The sequence below is a fragment of the Littorina saxatilis genome, linkage group LG9 (assembly GCF_037325665.1).
Source record: "Littorina saxatilis isolate snail1 linkage group LG9, US_GU_Lsax_2.0, whole genome shotgun sequence".
NCBI classification, from domain to species: Eukaryota; Metazoa; Mollusca; class Gastropoda; order Littorinimorpha; family Littorinidae; genus Littorina; species Littorina saxatilis.
This window is the reverse complement of record NC_090253.1, coordinates 19630758-19650904: the sequence shown is the minus strand read 5'-3', so window position 1 is coordinate 19650904 and position 20147 is coordinate 19630758. Positions and strand designations below refer to the sequence as shown.

Genomic DNA, 20147 nt, shown 5'->3' with positions numbered 1-20147 from the left:
ATCTGCCAACAACAACAAATCTTGGCAACATCCCTGGAATTGGGAACTCAGTGTGGTGTGTTGTAAAGAACAGACACCTTTTAACCCCGTTCTTCCTCCACCCCAGTTGAGTGACCTCACGGCACCTGTCACCCGAACAAGACAAGAACATTGAGGCATGAGATTTGTTCGCCAGTGCGGCATTTTGAAAACTCCAGAGATTATTCAGCCTTGAGATCACCAGGCTGCAACGCATTGCCATCGATTTTGCATTTTTTTCTTTGTGTATTTTTAAATTCAAGGCTGATGAAAAACTTAACTTTAAGGCTTAAAACAATAGATTACATGATCCCTAGCCTGACACTTCTTCGAACACAATTTTCTCGGAGCACGCGTTCAGCATGGCGTCTAAAAGTGGTCACGTTTCCGTGCAAGGTGCCGTAATCATTTCAATGTGTCCAGTGAATCAGCATCAGCAGGCTTGCATTTGAATGGCAAAGGTGACGTCGCAGTGTGGCTAAGGTCGTTTGACCACCTGCTCCCTGTTGTCACACGCACAGGCGCTTGAAAATGTCACTCTCTCTCTCTCTCTCTCTCTCTCTCTCTCTCTCTCTCTCTCTCTCTCTCTCTCTCTCTTGAAGTACCTGTCCCTCCTTCTTTCTACCTGTCTGCCTGTCTGTCTGTCTGTCTCTCTCTGTCTGTACACCCCCCCCCCCCCCCATCTCTCCTTTCTCCCTCTCTCGGCGTAGTGCGCTCGCCGCGCGTGTGTGTGTGTGTGTGTTTGTTTGTTTGTTTGTGTGTGTGTGCGTGCGTGTGTGTTTTGTTTCAGTTCAAGTCGATGTCTATCCCTGGAGTGTGTCTATGCGTGCGTGTATGCGTATTTCTTCCTGTCTGTCTGTCAGTATTGATCGGTGTGTGTCTATACTCCAGGCTATGTGTCACAGTCAGTCCAAAAATGGCAGGACAATATCGTTGGGTTGTCGGCCCTTGCCGTGGGATGTTGTTCACAGATTCGGAATTCATACCCACGCGTATGACGTCTCGTTTAGATATTGTCATGTTCATGTAACAGATAGCAGTACGCTTAGAGGTAGAAAACATTATTTCGGTCAACTTTTGAAGTCTTCATTTTGCTGCCACTTATTCTTATAGTGTAGAGCCTGTTATATATTTATATATACGTGTGTGTAATCTAAACAACAAAGTGACTGTGGTGAGATGAACAAATTTAAACAACATGAGATATCTGTACTCACCGATACAACAACAGCACAAGACAGTACGAAATTTCGCTTATGTGTGTGTAATATAAAAAGGAAAGAGAGAATGCTTTATGTCCTACAGGCTAAATATTTCGCCTCGTAAGGACACGATATGAGTTATATGATTCGAGTTTTACACCCTCACGGCTTTTGACGAGATACACAAGTGTATGCGTGTTTAGGTGGCATCAGCCGTCTGCACTTATGGCAGAATGACCAAGATCTTTTACGTGCCATTGTGGTGACACGGGGGTGGGATATGGCTTCCGTCTCTGGGTCTGCACATAAAGTTGACCCGTCAGTGTCCGTCCCGGCCCGAATTGTTATGTGGGATATTATATACAATGTATTATATATCTATATATATATGTGTGTGTTGTGTGAATGTTCGTTAGTGATTCTGTTGCATAGCAACGTCGTGATCGTTGTTAGTTTGAGGACCCCCCCCCCCTCCTTACCCCCACCGGTCCCCTTCTTCCTTCCGTTGAGGATCACCGGGGATGTACCGATTTAGAACTGACTGATGCGCAAGCTTGCCGTAGATGGAGTGACGATTCTCTCTCTCTCTCTCTCTCTCTCTCTCTCTCTCTCTCTCTCTCTCTCTCTCTCTCTCTCTCTCTCTCTCTCTCTCTCTCTCTCTCTCTCTCGCTCTCTCTGTTTTAGACAACGTCATTTTATTTTTTTCAAAAAGCGACATTTTGTTACGAAATATATAGCTTGCAGACCTGATGTCTCATTTTCTTTAATCGTGACTCACTGTGTCTGTCTGTCTGTCTGTCTGTCTGTCTGTCTGTCTGTCTCTCTCTCTCTCTCTCTCTCTCTCTCTCTCTCTCTCTCTCTCTCTCTCTCTCTCACTCTCTCTCAGTAGTATATATCTGTGATCCACGGCTAAATGCAATAGCATCCATAAATTGATCTCTCGGAGTTTGATATAGCTTTAGACGGAATTTTCTCCAGAAGCCAGTATCTTTTTTTCTTTGGGGTTCGTTAGGGACTTTTACCAACAACAAGTTCACGGTTCTCATACGGCACCACCCATAGAAATATTTCTTCGAGTTTCCTATCATTGGTAAAAGTGTATATATACCTCAACTGAATTGTGGATTTTTTCCCGCTCATAGGACATGTGTCTTTTTGTCTTTGGATCGAGAATTGTGTCAACACTGAATCCAAGGCTCCATATTTACGGCATCAACCGTAGATAGATCTCTTGGGAGTTTTCCGTCATGGAATAATTCTTTCTTTATTTATTTGGTGTTTAACGTCGTTTTCAACCACGAAGGTTAATATCGCGACGGGGAAAGGGGGGAGAGGGGATAGAGCCACTTGTCAATTGTTTCTTGTTCACAAAAGCACTAATCAAAAATTTGCTCCAGGGGCTTGCAACGTAGTACAATATATGACCTTACTGGGAGAATGCAAGTTTCCAGTACAAAGGACTTAACATTTCTTACATACTGCTTGACTAAAATCTTTACAAAAATTGACTATATTCTATACAAGGAACACTTAACAAGGGTAAAAGGAGAAACAGAATCCGTTAGTCGCCTCTTACGACATGCTGGGGAGCATCGGGTAAATTTTTCCCCCTAACCCGCGGGGGGTTCATGGAATAATAAGAACGTGTATCCCGACTAACTTTTCGCTGGGCCTTCGCCTACCTCGATTGATTTTCTTTGTAAGCCTCTGTCATATCTTTTGTCTTTGGATTGAGAATGTTGCAAACATTCAGTCCATGGCTGTAATACCGTGAGAGCTCCGAGAGATCAATTTATGGATGCTGTTGCTATTGAAGTTTCCCATCTTGGGATAATAAGAGCATGTAGGCTTACCTCGACTGGCTTTTCTCCGTAAGCCTGTATCTTTGTTCGTCTTTGCTTAGACTGAGAGTGAGAGTTTCGCCACCGCAGATATCTCTGCCTGAGGTACTTCGACTGAATTTTGCTCCTTCATATGCCTCGATTTCTTCCATTCCCCCGGTGATCTTTTTCCTGTAATCCTGTGTCTTTTTTTCTTGACTGAGAATGAGAGGTTTGACACCACGGTACCACAGGCTCAATGTAGCGACTTCTATATTTCTTGAACCGAGTTTATAAGATGATTATACAATACTTCAACGGGATTTTGTTCCGCAACATAACCTTGATTGATGTTCCTTCCGCCTTTCTCTTGCAGCTTGTTTCGATGTTGCCAGCAATTGCACCTACGACTCCAGGCAACATTATCCGTGATGGATCTCGAATTGGAGTTTTCATACCCCCCAAAATGTACACTTTGATGGATTTTTCTTTAATCTTTACATCCATAACCCTGTGTCTTTTTGTGTTAAAGCGAGAGTGAGATGTTTACCAACTCTGAACTTATAACGGCAAACGACACAAGAGAATATAGAAAAATCAATGGAGGAATATATATGCTTCGGGAAAAATTCATATATGTACACTTTGAAGGATTTTTATAACTTATAACTTATAACTCTGAACTTGGTGTTTACTGTGGGTTTTTTTTCTAATGTAATCAACTCTGAACTTATAACAGCTCAATACAGGTTCATTGGAAGATAGATCTCTTGGAGTTTCCCATCTTCCAGCAAAAGAATTTGTACCTCGACTGAATTTTTCCCGAAGCATCTATTGATTTTTTTATATTCTCTTGTGTCGTTTGCCGTTTTCTTCCATTTTATCAGTGTTCTTTTGGTTTATTTGTTTGTTTGTTTGTTTGTTGACTCTTGAGCAGTCAGTGGAGTTTTTGTAATGAGCAGTATTAGGCAGTCCAAAGACGAGAAACTTAACGTTGAAGTTTTCTCGGATGTATTGAAACTAGAGCCTTGAAACTTTACACGTTTTTAGGGTTTGATAATGTTCAGATATGAGGACATGAGGCAAGTCTGGTTGACCGTCGTTAATCTCAAGGTCACAGCGCGGTCGACTTCGGGTACAATTTGGAACATTGTCAATGTAAAGGTTTTTTGAAAATAGATATTTCAATGAAACCTGACATACTTATAGGATTTAATGACCTCCAGATATGACTTACCCCAAGTCTAGTTGACCATGGTCAAATTTCAAGATCACACCGTGGCTATTTTAATTGGGATAAACAAAACAAAAGGAAAAATTATCATTTTCTTCAACGTTTGTCAAAGCTAGAGCTTTGAAAATTTACATACTCGCGTAGTTTGATGGCCTCCAAACATAAACTAAGTCTTGTTGACCCTCCTCACGCTGTGGGGTCACAGTGGGGTCAAGTTTGGGTCAAACAATTCAAGGCCACCGTGGGGTTCAGTTCGGGTGAAAACATAGAAAAAGGTAACTTGTGTAATCATTTATCGAGCTACATCACTGAGCAGACGGTTTGTTTTTCCTTCATATTATCTATGAAGAAGGTGAGTCGTATGAGCTTTGCTCTTGTTATCAGTAGCATGAGATTTTGTATCATTGCAGCACATACGGCTCAATAAAGCATCATGATCAGAAGACAGACATATTCGTTTGGATTCTCAAACATACTGCTGGCATATATATATATCCTAGATCTCTCTCTCTCTCTCTCTCTCTCTCTCTCTCTCTCTCTCTCTCTCTCTCTCTCACACACACCACGGACTAATTTATATTAGGTCCGTGCACACACTGACACACACACACACTGACACACACACACACTGACACACACACTGATACACACACTGACACACACACTCTCACTCACACACACACACACACAGAGTCACTCATCACTATAGCAGCTATTAGCACCCAGCAGGGGCGCGTATATTTCTATGGCACCAAGGCAGGCAGCAAGCCGCATCAGCACACCGGAGAGCAAGCCTCAGTGTCTAGTTTTCCTTTCCCTCAGGTCTGTGAAAGCCGTGCTACTACCACCTCGCTAGCAGTTAGGCCCTACCTGCGCAGCTTTTCTCCTCCAACTAATCAATACCCGGCCTCCATCGCCGACACCGACTACAACTCCCGACGACGGAGACACTGACTGAGAGACAGCACCGACCGACCACGCCGGGGCGCGGTAGAACAAGCTGAACAACAACGGTGACACACTTGACAATGACAGTCATTGTCACACTCAACTTATCGTCTCTGTTTCTCGCTTCACCCTGACAGACACTCGCTTGCGCTCAATTGACTCACCTTGAAGTTCATTCGCTTTGTGTGTGTGTGTGTGTGTGACCCCCTCGGCCTCAGTCGGTCAGTCACCGTAGCCAATCAAGGCAAGCAAGCAAGCAAGCAAGGCACTACACTGCAAGAAAGGACACTGACTGACACTGACAGTCCACCCGGCTGAGTCATGTCACAGATAGTGACCCTAAAAAGAGTGCCACCACCTCCAACTAGTCACTGAAGCGAGCACTATATAAGCTACTGCAGAACACCCCGTAGTGTGGTATAAGAGTAACCTCACTACCGCTGCGCTCGAGTCTTTGTCAGTAAAGTGACCACTACATTTCCACCCGGCTTTTTGTCACTAAAAAGTTTCAGTCACAAGGCTTTTAGTGACGGGAAAAGAAGTGGTAAGCCTCTATACTGTCCGTGTCTCCGTTGTCGGTTGCATGCGGGCGGCTGCGGCGCACAGGAGAGAGAGAGAGAACTGAGAGACATGTGGTGTTGTAGTTGCTGTGGTGGTAGTGGTGGTGGTGACAGTGGAGGGAAGGGCGGACTGCAGGAGCGGAGAGACAAGCTGGGGAACAAAAGTAGTGAGGCATTATAGCTAGCAGCCCGTAATTTTCTGCTGGGGCTCAACTCGCCGCTCGCAAATCAACGTGCCGTCGGTCTACCTGTGCCCTCGGCACGTGTTTATGGATTTGACTGACTAGTTGAGTTTTGTGTCCTCTGAGGACCAATTGGCCTCGTTTGGGACAGGTAGATCTGTAATGACAAAACTTAGAACGGAAAGACATACAAACACATCGAAGAGACTGATTGATTAGATAGCATGCTGCATTGTCAGTCAGTTTTGATGCTTCGGCTTTGTCAGACTAATCAGTCTGACTCAGGTGCTCAGTCTTGTCAGTCAGTGTTGGGGTGAATTGCTACTTAATTGGTCCAGGGAGAGGATTTGTCAGTCGCAGAGAGACTCAGTTGTGTGACATTAAGGTACTATCATGTTAAAAAAGAAAGAAGCTATGACCGCTGTGTCAGTTCTGGCTCCGCCACGGGGATGTGAAATGTTTGCGGACCGGTTGAGAAAATGGTGTTTGATATGGTTTTTGTTTCCTCTTCATTTTCTTGGTTTCTGCTTCTCAGTCTTTTCAAGTTCTTTTTCAAGTTGCACACACACACACACACACACACACACACACACACACACACACACACACACACACACTGACACACACTAGCTCAGTGACACACACACACACAGACATCGTCAGTGAGACACTGAACAACTTGTGATCGTAGCCGCACGTACCGCAATAACAAGTCGCGTAAGGCGAAAATACTACATTTAGTCAAGCTGTGGAACTCACAGAATGAAACTAAACGCACTGCATTTTTTAACAATGGGCGTACACGTAGTCCGCCGCTCGTGCAAAACGCAGTAAAATTGACGAGCCTGTTTAGCGCGGTAGTGGTTTCGCTGTGCTGCATATAGCACGCTTTACTGCACCTCTCTTCGTTTGAACTTTCTGAGCGTGTTTTTAATCCAAACATATCATATCTATATGTTTTTGGAATCAGGAACCGACAAGGAATAAGATGGAATTGTTTTTAAATCGATTTCGGAAATTTAATTTTATTGATAATTCTTATATTTCAAATTTTCAGAGCTTGTTTTTAATCCGAATATAACATATTTATATGTTTTTGGAATCAGAAAGTGATGAAGAATAAGGTGAACGTAGTTTTGGATCGTTTTATAAAAAAATAATTTTAATTACAATTTTCAGATTTTTAATGACCAAAGTCATTAATTAATTTTTAAGCCTCCAAGCTGAAATGCAATACCAAAGTCCGGCCTTCGTCGAAGATTGCTTGACCAAAATTTCAATCAATTTTATTGAAAAATGAGGGTGTGGCAGTGCCGCTTCAACTTTTACAAAAAGCCGGATATGACGTTATCAAAGACATTTATCGAAAAAATGAACAAAATGTCTGGGGATATCATACCCATGAACTCTCATGTAAAATTTCATTAAGATCGGTCCAGTAGTTTACTCTGAATCGCTCTACACACACACACACACACACACACACACACACACACACACACACACACACACACACACACACACACACACACACACACACACACACACACTCACACACACATACACATACACCACGACCCTCGTCTCGATTCCCCCTCTATGTTAAAACATTTAGTCAAAACTTGACTAAAATTTAATGTAAAAAGAGGGCTGAACTTATGCCGCGTTGAAGAAAGGGGCTGTCTGAAGCTGTGGAACTTGATTTAACCAGTAGGCTGGTCATTCCGAGTGTGGGCTATCTTTGACTGACCACATCACAGTGAGTGACTCCGTGTGTGCGTGCGTGTGTCAGTGTGTCTGTGTGCGTGCGTGTGTCAGTGCGTGTGTGTGTGTGTTTGTGTACATGTGGTGCGTGTGTTTGTGTACATGTGGTGTTTGTGCCAGTCTGTCAGTGTGTGCCTGTGTGTGTGTGTGCCGTGTCTGTGTGTGTGTGTGTCCGCACGCGCTTTCATATGTTGCCCATGCAGCAATATTCCTCCACAACACTCACAACAGCGAACCACATCACTCACCAAACCAGCATTCAGCAACAAAAACTTCACACGCTGACAACACACCTGAGCTGATCAAAACAGGCTTCAGTCTACGAGTAGACAACTGAGACGGTGATTGCCGGCAAGGCCTACACGGCTGTGCCACAGCGCGCGCTGGGCTCACGTGACGCGTCTATCAGCTGCGCCCCTTTGCTGGCAAGCTCTGCGGCTGCCGCCAACATACCGAGTGAGCGTTCGTTCGCTTCTCCTCTCCGCCACGTTCAATCGGAGGCCGCGTATTGTCAGCGCCTTCCTCCTGCTGTAGAGAAAAGACGTGTTGCCCCCTCGAAAACGGACGTTTTCCGGAGAAAAAAAAGTCTTTCGTGTTTGTACAGGGTGACCCCCCAAAAAATGCTACCCGCAAACATGTTAATAACTTCTACATCTGTTGACCGAATCACTTCATATTTGGGGAACATAAACTTCAACCTCTGCATGACCCGTCCACAAAGGGATAAAATGTCTGATTTTTGTGCAATTTCCCAAATAGTGTAATACAGCAATTACAGGCAGGATCAAGGCATTTCTCATGGATGAATGCGTTCATGTCATTTAGCAATTTTGCGCAAGTGTAACTTTACAACGAAGGGATTACCCTTGCCAGTCATTCGAGTTTAGCAACATGTTCATAGTTGTTGTGCATGAACTTCAGTTCATTCACTACCATTCTACAAAGTTTCGAGTTTGTAGGTAAAATGGTCCGACATTTACCTTTTCTTCAAAATGTGTTTCAAATTACACCTCCGAAATTGTCAATGGCATAAAACCTTTCCTGTCTAGGGATTGTCCTAAACCTAGCTAGTAACTGCTTTCTTAAGGTCACCGATGATCTAGGGGGTGAAGGGGGTGTTTGAGTATACTCAGACATTCAGATAATCCAAAAGGTAAAAATCTGGAGGGTTCCATTGAGGTAAGTATTGCTACCACTCAATGCCAAGCCTAGTTCTGTTGAGTCGATCGCCGAATTTGGGACCAATTTTTGAAATTGCACAAAAATCTGACCTTGTGGAAGGGTCATGCATAGGCTGAAGCTTATGTCCCCCAACTATAAAGTGATTCGGTCTACAGATGTAAACGTTATAAGCATTTTTGAGGGTTGCATTTTTGGGGCATCACCCTGTAAAAGAGTTGTTACGCCCTGACAGTGAGGCAACCAACGCACTGGCAACCAGTGAAAACAGTCGATCAAAACGATGACGGTGAATAATGAGCATAAATGCGTATCTTATGCAGTATCCGCATAATATAAAGCAATTTTTTTTAAATTTTTTTTTTTATAAATATGCCAATGGTAGCTCACGATTCGTTGCAGCAATGATCGCTTGCCTGCTGCAGTGATCTCTTACATCGTGTTTTGCTTGTGGTCACGTGAGGCTGGGAAAACATGCTTGCTCAGCGATCACTGCAGGACATCGCCAGCGAATCATGAGCCCTCCACGATGTGTGAATTTTCAAAAACAAAAGCTGGCATATCTTGCAGACATTGCATGCGATACGTATCGGAGCTTATTTTTCGCTGTGTTCGCCTTGATCTCTCGCCTTTACGGGTGAAAAAAACTCATTCAGTCAGCAACAAACAAACCAACATGCACTTTTTGCGTTATCTCTGTCACAATCAACTAAGCAAATGTTGAAACACTCGCGTTGAACGAGTCTTTGTCTTGGGAAGGGGTTAATCGCCGTCAGCCGGCGAACGCAGCCAAAATCGCCTGCAGCCGATTCAACAGGGAGCTCTCGCTCTCTCTTCTCTCTGAGCTCTTCTCTCGCCTGCTCTCCTGTGCCCTGACCCGGTCAAGGACGCGCGAATGGGGATGAAAATATCTGAGGGGCCTTTGGCTTTGGAGTGGAGCGGCGGGGTGGCTGACTGGCCGTGTCACTGCCCGGGCCGCCCCTTGGTCTGTGTACTTATACAGTCACTGTACAACAGTACAGCCTGTACTACTGCAAGATGTCCTGGGCCCCTTGCGGAGGTGTACAATTATTATCGTACACCTTTTTTGCACATAGGCGCGCGACATTGTTTTGGTGTAATGGTGTACTATTGTCAAATTTGAAGTTACGCCCTGTTTTGACATTCTGTTGTTGTTGTTTCCCCAGTTTGTTTTAGTTACTCGTTGTTGTTTTGAGGTGTTTTTTTTTGTTTTGTTTTTTGTGTGTGGTACTTTTTGTGTGTTCATGTTTCATGCACACTATCTGTTATCTCTTCGTTTTTGACTTTTGGAAAATTGCCCTTCAAAATGCGTCTAGCCCCTAACATTCATTTTGATAACGAGAAGTGCATTGCCGGGTATGGGTAAATATTGTTTTGTTTGTTTCTTGTTGGGCCGTATGACATAATGCTTATCTGCGAGGTTTGGAGAGGAAACGGGTATGAGTATCAGTTTGGCTTTGGCGAAGGTACCCCTAACCTGCGTCCGGGGCTGCCCCCTCCTCCTCCCCCCCCTCCTTCCCCCTACACCTTTTTACATTTAGTCAAGTTTTGACTAAATGTTTTAACATAGAGGGGGGAATCGAGACGAGGGTCGTGGTGTATGTGTCTGTGTGTGTGTGTGTGTGTGTGTGTGTAGAGCGATTCAGAGTAAACTACTGGACCGATCTGTATGAAAGTTTTCATGAGAGTTCCTGGGTATGATATCCTCAGACGTTTTTTTTAATTTTTTCGATAAATGTCTTTGATGACGTCATATCCGGCATTTTGTAAAAGTTGAGGCGGCACTGTCACACCCTCATTTTCCAATAAAATTGATTGAAATTTTGGCAAAGCAATCTTCGACGAAGGCCAGACTTTGGTATTGCATTTCAGCTTGGAGGCTTAAAATTTAATTAATGACTTTGGTCATTAAAAATCTGAAAATTGTAATTAAAATTATTTTTGTATAAAACGATCCAAAATTACGTTTATCGTATTCTTCATCATTTTCTGATTCCAAAAACATATAATTATGTTATATTCGGATTAAAAACAACCTCTGAAAATTAAAAATATAAAAATTATGATTAAAATTAAATTTTCGAAATCGATTTAAAAACAACTTCATCTTATTCCTTGTCCGTTCCTGATTCCAAAAACATATAAATATGATATGTTTGGATTAAAAACACGTTCAGGGAGTTGAAAAGAATAGAGATATAGAAAAGCGGGCTATCCTCCTGAGCGCAACCGCTACCGCGCTTTTCTGCAGGGGCGGATCTGGGTTTTGAAAGGGGGGGGGTGCAAAGTTCTTTTTTTTGTTTTTTTGTATCTTATCAGCGAAGCGCCGAGCATGCTAGGGAGGTCCGGGGGCATGCCCCCCCAGAATTTTTTTTTAAAAAGGAAGCAAAATTGTGCAATCTGGTGCAATCTGAGCGTGTAAAGTGCTATTTTCACAGGTGATACATTTTTCTTCTTTTTTTTTTTCTTCTTTTTTTTTTTTTTTTTTTTTTGTCCCGCTGGGGGGGGGGGGGGGTGCAATTGCACCCATTGCACCCCCCCCCCCCAGATCCGCCCCTGTTCTGTATTGTTAATTTCACTGCCTTTGCCACGAGCGGTGGACAGACGATGCTACGAGTGTACGGTCTTGCGGAAAAAATGCTTTGCGTTCAGTTTCATTCTGTGAGTTCGACTGACTGAGCTTGACTAAATGTTGTATATTCGCCTTACGCGACTTGTTTATTCGTTGATTTCCACTGCCTTTGATTTCGATCCTCCCATCTCGATGCGCGTGTGTGTGTGTGTGTGTGTGTGTGTGTGTGTGTGTGTGTGTTCGGTAGAGAGAGAGTGAGAGAGAAAGTATACGCGTGTGCGTTCATGAGACATAGAGAGGGGGGGGGGGGGGAGGGGGACACGGGCACTAGTGTTAGATCTTGTGTGAACCCGTTATTAAAAACCGAGGTTACGAAATAGCCCTTGTGTCGATGTGAAACCTGCTTTGAAAACAGGTTCAGGTACAACCCAACTTTTGTTTTTATTCTCTGATCATGTTGACTAACTGGGGGAAAGTCTGATTGATGGATGGATGGATTGATCGATTCATATATCATTGATTGTTGATCGACTGATGGCCCTCAATAAAACACATTCATAATCGGTGCGTGTGCGCAGTATACTGATAAGCCTACATTTAGATGGATGGATGGATTCAGTGATTGATCAGTGATGGATTGATGGATGCTTAATTCATTGTTTCATCGATTCATTAATGAAATGATTGATTCATTCATTCATTCATGAATTAAAGCCCCCAGTGTTACTCACTGCCTACACATCGTAGCGGGTGCTTGTGCACTGCATTGAAGTTGCATGATTTATAATCTAAACAATAAAATGACTGCATGTGAGTGAGATGAACAAAGTTAAAAAAAAAAATTAAAAAAAAGTCGCGTAAGGCGAAATTACTACATTTAGTCAAGCTGTGGAACTCGCAGAATGAAACTGAACGTAATCCGCCGCTAGTGCAAAAGGCAGTGAAAGTGACGAGCCTGTTTGGCGCAGTAGCGATTGCGCTGTGCTGCTTTACTGTACCTCTTCGTTTTAACTTTCTGGGGGTGTTTTTAATCCAAACATATCATATCTATATGTTTTTGGAATCAGGAACCGACAAGGAATAAGATGAAATAGTTTTTAAAACGATTTCGGAAATTTAATTTTGATCATAATTTTTATATTTTTAATTTTCAGAGCTTGTTTTTAATCCAAATATAACATATGTATATGTTTTTGGAATCAGAAAATGACGCAGAATAAGATGAAATTGTTTTTGGATCGTTTAATAAAAAAAAAAATTTAATTACAAGTTTCCGATTTTTAATGACCAAACTCACTCATTAGTTTTTAAGCCACCAAGCTGAAATGCAATACCAAACCCCGGCCTTCGTCGAAGATTGCTTTGCCAAAATTTCAATAAAATGAGGGTGTGACAGTGCCGCCTCAACTTTTACAAAAAGCCGGATATGACGTCATCAAAGGTATTTATCGAAAAAAAGAAAAAAACGTCCGGGGATATCATACCCAGGAACTCTCATGTCAAATTTCATAAAGATCGGCCCAGTAGTTTAGTCTGAATCGCTCTACACACACACACACACACACACACACACACACACACACATACACCACGACCCTCGTCTCGATTCCCCCCTCTTCGTTAAAACATTTAGTCAAAACTTGACTAAATGTAAAAAGAAGTCTGTACTCACCAATACAAGGACAGCACACACACAAGAACGAAGTAGAATATAGTCGATGTTTGTAAAGATCATTTTAGTCAAGCAGTATGTAAGAAATGTTAAGTCCTTTGTACTGGAAACTTGCATTCTCCCAGTAAGGTCATATATTGTACTGCGTTGCAAGCCCCTGGAGCAAATTTTTGATTAGTGCTTTTGTGAACAAGAAACAATTAACAAGTGGCTCTATCCCATCTCCCCGTCGCGATATAACCTTGAACGGTTGAAAACGACGTTAAACACCAAATAAAGAAAGAACAAGAACGAAGTCAAATTTTCACCCATGGAGGCTTCATCGGACCACAAAGAAACAAATACAAAGTTACAAGATTGATTGATTGATTGATTGATTGATTGATTGATTGATTGATAACTTAATTCAGGCCCTCAAACACACAGACAAACAAACACACAAAAACAAACATCCTGCGCCTGTGAGCAGTGTATGAAGCACTGTCAGCCCTTTTATTTTGGCCTTGGGTGACTGACTCAAAAAGTTGTACATGTGCGATCATCTGCCAACGGACAGCTATAGTAGCACAGCTTGTGTTCTGTGAGCCATTTCTGACCCACGCCTGAACGACAAACCTGTTGTGTATTATACCAGACAGAGGCAACTGCCCTCTGCGTCTCTGGAGCATTTTTGCTGTTACGCGCGCAGCGCACAGGAATTTGGTCACTTAAGTGGGGTGTGGCGGCCGGTGAGGTGGAGGGAGTATGTGATTCTGCTCGGGTGGGCAAGGCTACAGGTGACCATTTAGAATGTGTTGTCTAAAGTGATAAAACGACATTGTAAGTCAGTTTGGCCTTTATTTTGGGGCACGTTATAGAAGTTGGAGGAGGGGGGTGCGGCGTTGGAGAAGAAATCGGGTGTGGAATGGTAGGTTGGTTTTTAACATCCCTTCAACTTATTTTGTTTTCTGTATCAATTGACATGGTGGTCTGCGTGTTTTGTAACTACTACATAAATGGGTGCGGCGTGAGGGCAATATGCTGCCGGTGTGATGTTTTCACTATGATCTTTCGCCGTGTTGATGTTTCGGCTTCTCGGCCTCGTTGATCTAGTATAAACTCTACACTGAACAAAAAAACACCCTTCGATAGTACTGATGAGCGACCTTGTGTACCTTACATTCATGGGGCCAAATTTGTCCAACCAATTTGTTTTATTTAACTTAGAAATTTGATTCATCCTAAAATGTTTTCCTTCTTACTCAAGGGACGTAACCACTCAGTACACGTTTTCGAAGAATTTGATTTTGGGGGTGAAATCTATTAAATTTTACCACCAATTTTCTTCACATGCAAGAAACTGACATGCTTTTCGTCCATAAATAATTTCACTTCTTAATTTGACCAGGAAACAACATTTCGGGGGCGGGAGCGGGTGAAGGTGGTGGAAGATTGAAGTGTGTGATTTTTTGAGTGAGTACATGTATAAATAAAACTAGCGTTGACCATTCAAATATTTGCCAAAGTGATTAAAGAACTGTTGTCTTGGGTTTGACTGAGTTTGGAGTGAGATGTTTATTTGTTTGTCATTTCTTCTGCATTTTTCATTCCCTCTTTCTTTTTTTCTTTTTTAAAATTGTTGCTTCATTACCTGTTTTTCTTCAAGAGAGAAAGAGAGAGCATGCCTGTCATTCTGACTGACTGTCTGTCTGTCATTCTGACTGTCTGTCTGTCTATGTGCATGACTTTCTCTTTAAGTACTCCATTTATATTTTTTATTTTTCAACCGTTTGCTTTCAGTTTTAAACAATAGTGGGCATTCTGATTTCAGCCCTGGAAACACAGACGCAAATGCCTGTAGGAACCATCTCACAGATCATCGTCAAGTCCGGCACAGACGGCGCCTGGCATCGCCTGGAACAAGGAGACATCACTCTCTCTGACTTTGCCCAAGCGTTCAGCAAAGAATGCTCGCAAAAGGTGGGTCATTTTTTGACAAATAAACACACACATGAAGATACAGTGGGACCCCCCCCCCTCCCTTTTAGGACCTCAACAAATCTGAGAAAAAGAAATAATTCTGTTATCCTGCTGAAATATTTTTTCTTTTAAAAAAAGTAGTAGAAGCTTCTGTTACTGTTGAACCCATCTCGGTGATACCTTCCAGTTTTATGAACAGTTTGGTGAGCATTATCATTTAACATTAATAACTTTCCATCAAGTTTTATTGAGCCTTGCTGTATTTGATAGTTGGCAGAAGTTCTTAATTGCATCATACAGAATGTACCATTGGTTCTGGAAAAACAAAGATATTCACAAGTTCATCGACATTTATAGTGGAAGACAAATAATTATCAGGCAAATGCAATAAATAAAAGACTTAGCTGAGTGTGCATTGGATGATCTCTGGAAAGATAGTCAGAGTTTTGGGGATTATTGTTTGTACAAATAAGTGATACAGTGGAACCCCCTTTTAGAGACTTAATTACTCCGTTTTAAGATGCTGCTTTTTTCATTTATAACCGTACTTTGTAAGTTTACCTCCATTTTTAGACTTTTGGAAGTCTTAACATACGTTTTTGCACAGTCAACCCACATTCGCTTACATTTTTTTGTAGGTTGGCAGAGAAATTGACATTTCCCCCTTACTGTACGGGCTGAGAGGGATGGTGAAAGCGGATCCTTTCCCAGAGATGATCGATGCTGTCAAGTGCGTTCGAGCCGAGGGACTGAAAACCGCTCTGCTTACAAACAACTGGTACACAGACGATCACAAGTCTGAGTCGCTGGTTCCTCTCGATACCTCCCTATTTGACGTTGTGAGTTGTTAAGTTTTGTTATTTCAGAAGATGTGTGTAATGCCTGTCTGTCTTTCTATTTGTCTGTCTGTCTGCCCGTTTATCTCAGCGTAACTCTTTGTTGAGTGTGTCTGAATTTGATGGTCCTGTTGTTATTTGTAAAAATATATCACACTAGGTTTACACTGATATTTTTCTACAAGTGCACCATTTGATTTTATCGCAAAAAGATTGACTTGTGTCATAAACATGTTTTCAGAGAGAAAGGACATGTGACTTGAACCAGAATGAGACATAGACAAACTGTTCTAATGTAAGGTACAGTGGTACCTCTATCTAACGACTTTGAAAATGTACACCGGGTGTTTTTTTTCTCAGCTTGCAGCCTTGACGATGTACAGTAAACCAGCAGTCAAAAGTTACACATGTTTTTTTTAACAGCAATCGTCAATGCAATAAATGTTTCATTAAAAAAAAAACAGGCATCATGCAGAATCTTCAGCACATTTCGTCTTCTTCTTCTTCGTTCATGGGCTGAAACTCCCACGTTCACTCATGTTTTTGCACGAGTGGATTTGTACGTGTATGACTGTTTTTACCCTGCATGTTTTTCAGGCAGCACACGCCGATTTCGGGGGAAGCATGCTGGGTATTTTCTTGTTTCTATAAAACCCACCGACCTCTGACATGGATTACAGGATCTTTTTCATGCGCACTTGGTCTTGTGGTTGCGTGTACACTCGAAGGGGGATAAGGCACTAGCAGGTCTGCACATCAGTTGACCTGGCAGATCGAAAAAATCTCCACCCTTAACCCACCAGGTGGCCAGGATTTGAACTCACGACCTTCCGATTAGGAGGCCGATGTCTTGCCACTGCACCCGTCTTTCTTCTTCGTTCATGGGCTGAAACTCCCATGTTCACTCATGTTTTTGCATGATACCGCGCCTGTCTCTTCAGCAAACAAAAATTGTCAATGTGATTGTAACACTTGATCTCAAAACCACAGGTAACAGAGTCCTGTCGTGTAGGCCGACGCAAGCCCCACCCCGACATCTACAAACACTGTCTGAGCAGCTTGGAGGTAGAGCCTCAGGAAGCCCTTTTCCTCGACGACCTTGGCATCAACCTCAAGGCTGCCAACCAAATAGGCATTGACACCATTAAAGTGAGTCTGTGGTGCTGAAGACTGTTGTAAATGCTATGATTTTTTTTTTTGGTCAGGAAAATTGTGTAGTGTGAAGACATTTGCCTGCTGTGGTCAAATGCAAAGAAGTACGTGTAATCATTGTTTTATCCAGCAAAACGGGCACAGCCGACCAAAAAAGATTTTTTTAATTTTAATTTTAATTTATTCAAATTTTTTTTTTTATAAAAGTTGGTCCTGTTTTTTGGGGGGTCCAAGAGGCCTTCGCGATATAGCCGAATTCACGATATCGTGGACCGCGATTTAGTGGAAGTCCCCTGTAATCATTGTTTTATCTTCTATGTTTCTTTGCGTTATATCATAGGTGTCAACCTATCATTGGTGTTGCCCTTATATGAGGCCTTCCAAAACCGTATTAGACAGCTCAAGACCTTATAAAATTGTATTGTGCCCACGTGTTGAAAAATGGCTCTTCAGGTCGTAAAATCCAGAGGCACGCACTTTCACATGTTTCCTGCATGGGACACAAAACGAGTAGTCTGGGCCTTCTGATGAAGATTTAATCCATCCAGCGTATGCACCGTTGTTAAAAATTGGGCTCTCCCACTCTTTAAGATGTCGTCCGGATCCACTTTGCGATGTAGTTTTCAGCTTTTTAGCTGGAGGATAACTTTGCGATGCCATGCTTGTTGATCGACGCTTGATAGAATGTACCGGAAACCGGAAGTGATTTATAGGAAGTCAAGTGGAAAAAGAGTCTGAGTATGCGCAATGACAACGTTTGAGAGTCGTCTGCATGAAAGCGTCGATCGTTGTCTCTCAATCTCCATTGTTATCATTCATTTTAACTTTGCTGTAATTTTTTCTTTTCGCCGTATATTCTTCTTTTGCCCGTATAGATTTTCCTATACACCGTATTGGGTAAAAAATGCATTTTTCCCGTACAGCAATACGGCCAAACCGTATAGGTTGACACCTATGTTATATTTTGAATTTTTGTCATGTGCATGGAAATGCTTCTGTTACATGGACACAGAACTACATGTATGCGTGTAATTTAGCTGGTTTTCTTTTCTCTGCTTCATATTGTTGGTCTCGTAAATAATACACTGATGAAAATTTCTGAGAACGACAGCTGCCTTAAGATGCCAATGACAGCGTTCAAAAGGGAAATAACTCATGACAGTGATGGTGTTCTTATTTTCACAGTCATGTAAGGTGAGCAGAAGGGTACCTGTGTACAAAATGTACTGAATGAAAAAAGCCCTGCAGCAGAAACTCCAGATGATCACCTTAAGTCATTGTCTCCCAGGTACGGATATATCCGTACCCACTCATATGGCTCTATCTGACCTGGTACGGATATATCCGTACACAGTCACTTCCTGTAACGTTGATCTAAACGCCTGCATTCCAGCGTGTTGATACACAGTTTCTACACAGTTACTACAATTCTGAGTGACCAGCTGCAGCACAGCTGGTCTCGGCTAAAAAAAAACTTGGTCAACTTAGGTGGGGTAGAAAGTGTTGATGCAGAAATTGGTGATAAAAGTGACCAGAGCTGAGGTGCATGAAGTGAAACTGGGTGCCACCCAGATGGGTGGTACACAGCAGCAGGGTCCGATCGATTGCTTGAAATTGAGATTTTTGTGTGATTTCAACCAATGAGACCTTGTGTGTGTGTGTGTGTGTGTATGTGTGTATGTGTATGTGTGTGTGTGTGGGTGTGTGTGTGTGTGTGTGTGTGGTTGTGTGTGTGTGTGTGTGTGGTTGTGTGTGCAGGGCCGGACCAAATGAGTTGTAATGGGGGGGTTCCTCCTTTTTTTGGGGGGCAAATCAGCGAAGTGGCAAAGCCACAAGACCCGGAAAATTTTTGAAAAACGGTTAAAATCTGTGCAATCTGGTGCATTCTGGGCCTTGTTTTGAGGGTTAAGAGCAGCATTGTTTTGGTGCTAAAACTAGTAAAAGTCAAAGCAAGGTACATGCTTTTTCCAGGGGTGGGGTTCCGGAACCCCTGGAACCCCCCCTTGGGTCCGGCCCTGTGTGTGTGTGTGCGTGTGTGGGTGTGTGTGTGGTTGTGTGTGTGGGGGTGTGCGTGGTTGTGGGTGTGTGTGTGTGTGTGGTTGTGTGTGTGTGTGTGTGTGTGTGTGTGTGTGTGTGTGTGTGTGGTTGTTTTCTTCCATACATTCGTAACGAACTATGCTGCCCTCTCCATGAAAATGTACATTTATCTGAACTTACTTATTGCATGTCTCAGTATCGATGTTCTCATCCCACGCGCTTCATTCATAGTCTCACCTTATTTTTTTATTTATTTTTTTATTTTATTAATTTTTTTTTTCTTTTTCTCTGTAAATCCTCCTGTTTTGATTAAGTTCCCCATACCCCCCTCCTACATTTTGTTCTTCTGGTTAATAATTGTGTTGTCCACCATCATGAAAACTTGTGTAACTTAGCATTGTTATGGTCACGTCAAATAAGCATCTGCTTGAGTTCGTGTCCTAGCTGCATTTTTGTCAATTGTTTCATGTCATGTATTTTGAATAAAATTGTGTTTAAACAAAATGAGACCTTGCGGTTTATTCCTGCCAAGTTGGGTGGCACCCAGTTGGGCTTCTTGCACCTCACCCCTGGATTCTATGCTGTGTACAGGTGAACAGCCCAGCGCAAGCTGTACAGGATCTGGAAGAGAAGCTTGGATGCAGACTACAGGGGTATGCAGAGGGTACGTCAACCGTTCCAAAACATCTTGCACTGCCTCTGCCCAGCCTTGCCGCCTTTCTTCGCTCACGCCTCAACATACAGGCTGACGGTGAGATTTTATTATTCACATGAAAAATAAAATGTAGGACTGCTCGGACGTGTGTGGGAATGGGGGTATCATCTTCTTCTGCCTTCATGGGCTGCAGCTCCCACCAACACTCATGGGCTGCAGCTCCCACCAACACTCATGGGCTGCAGCTCCCACCAACACTCATGGGCTGCAGCTCCCACCAACACTCATGGGCTGCAGCTCCCACCAACACTCATGGGCACGGGGCGGGGATGTAGC

At 42.8% G+C, this 20147-nt stretch overlaps 1 protein-coding gene across 1 annotated transcript in view; it reads left to right on the top strand.

Moving 5' to 3' along the window:
* The window catches only part of LOC138975551 (acyl-CoA dehydrogenase family member 10-like), a 66941-nt gene that overhangs the window by 20474 nt on the left and 26320 nt on the right, over positions 1-20147 (top strand). The window contains exons 3-6 of the mRNA XM_070348261.1: positions 14983-15131; positions 15770-15970; positions 16958-17116; positions 19748-19907. Of these exons, the coding sequence (XP_070204362.1) occupies positions 14983-15131; positions 15770-15970; positions 16958-17116; positions 19748-19907 (669 nt within the window). The remainder of the gene's footprint in view (positions 1-14982; positions 15132-15769; positions 15971-16957; positions 17117-19747; positions 19908-20147) is intronic.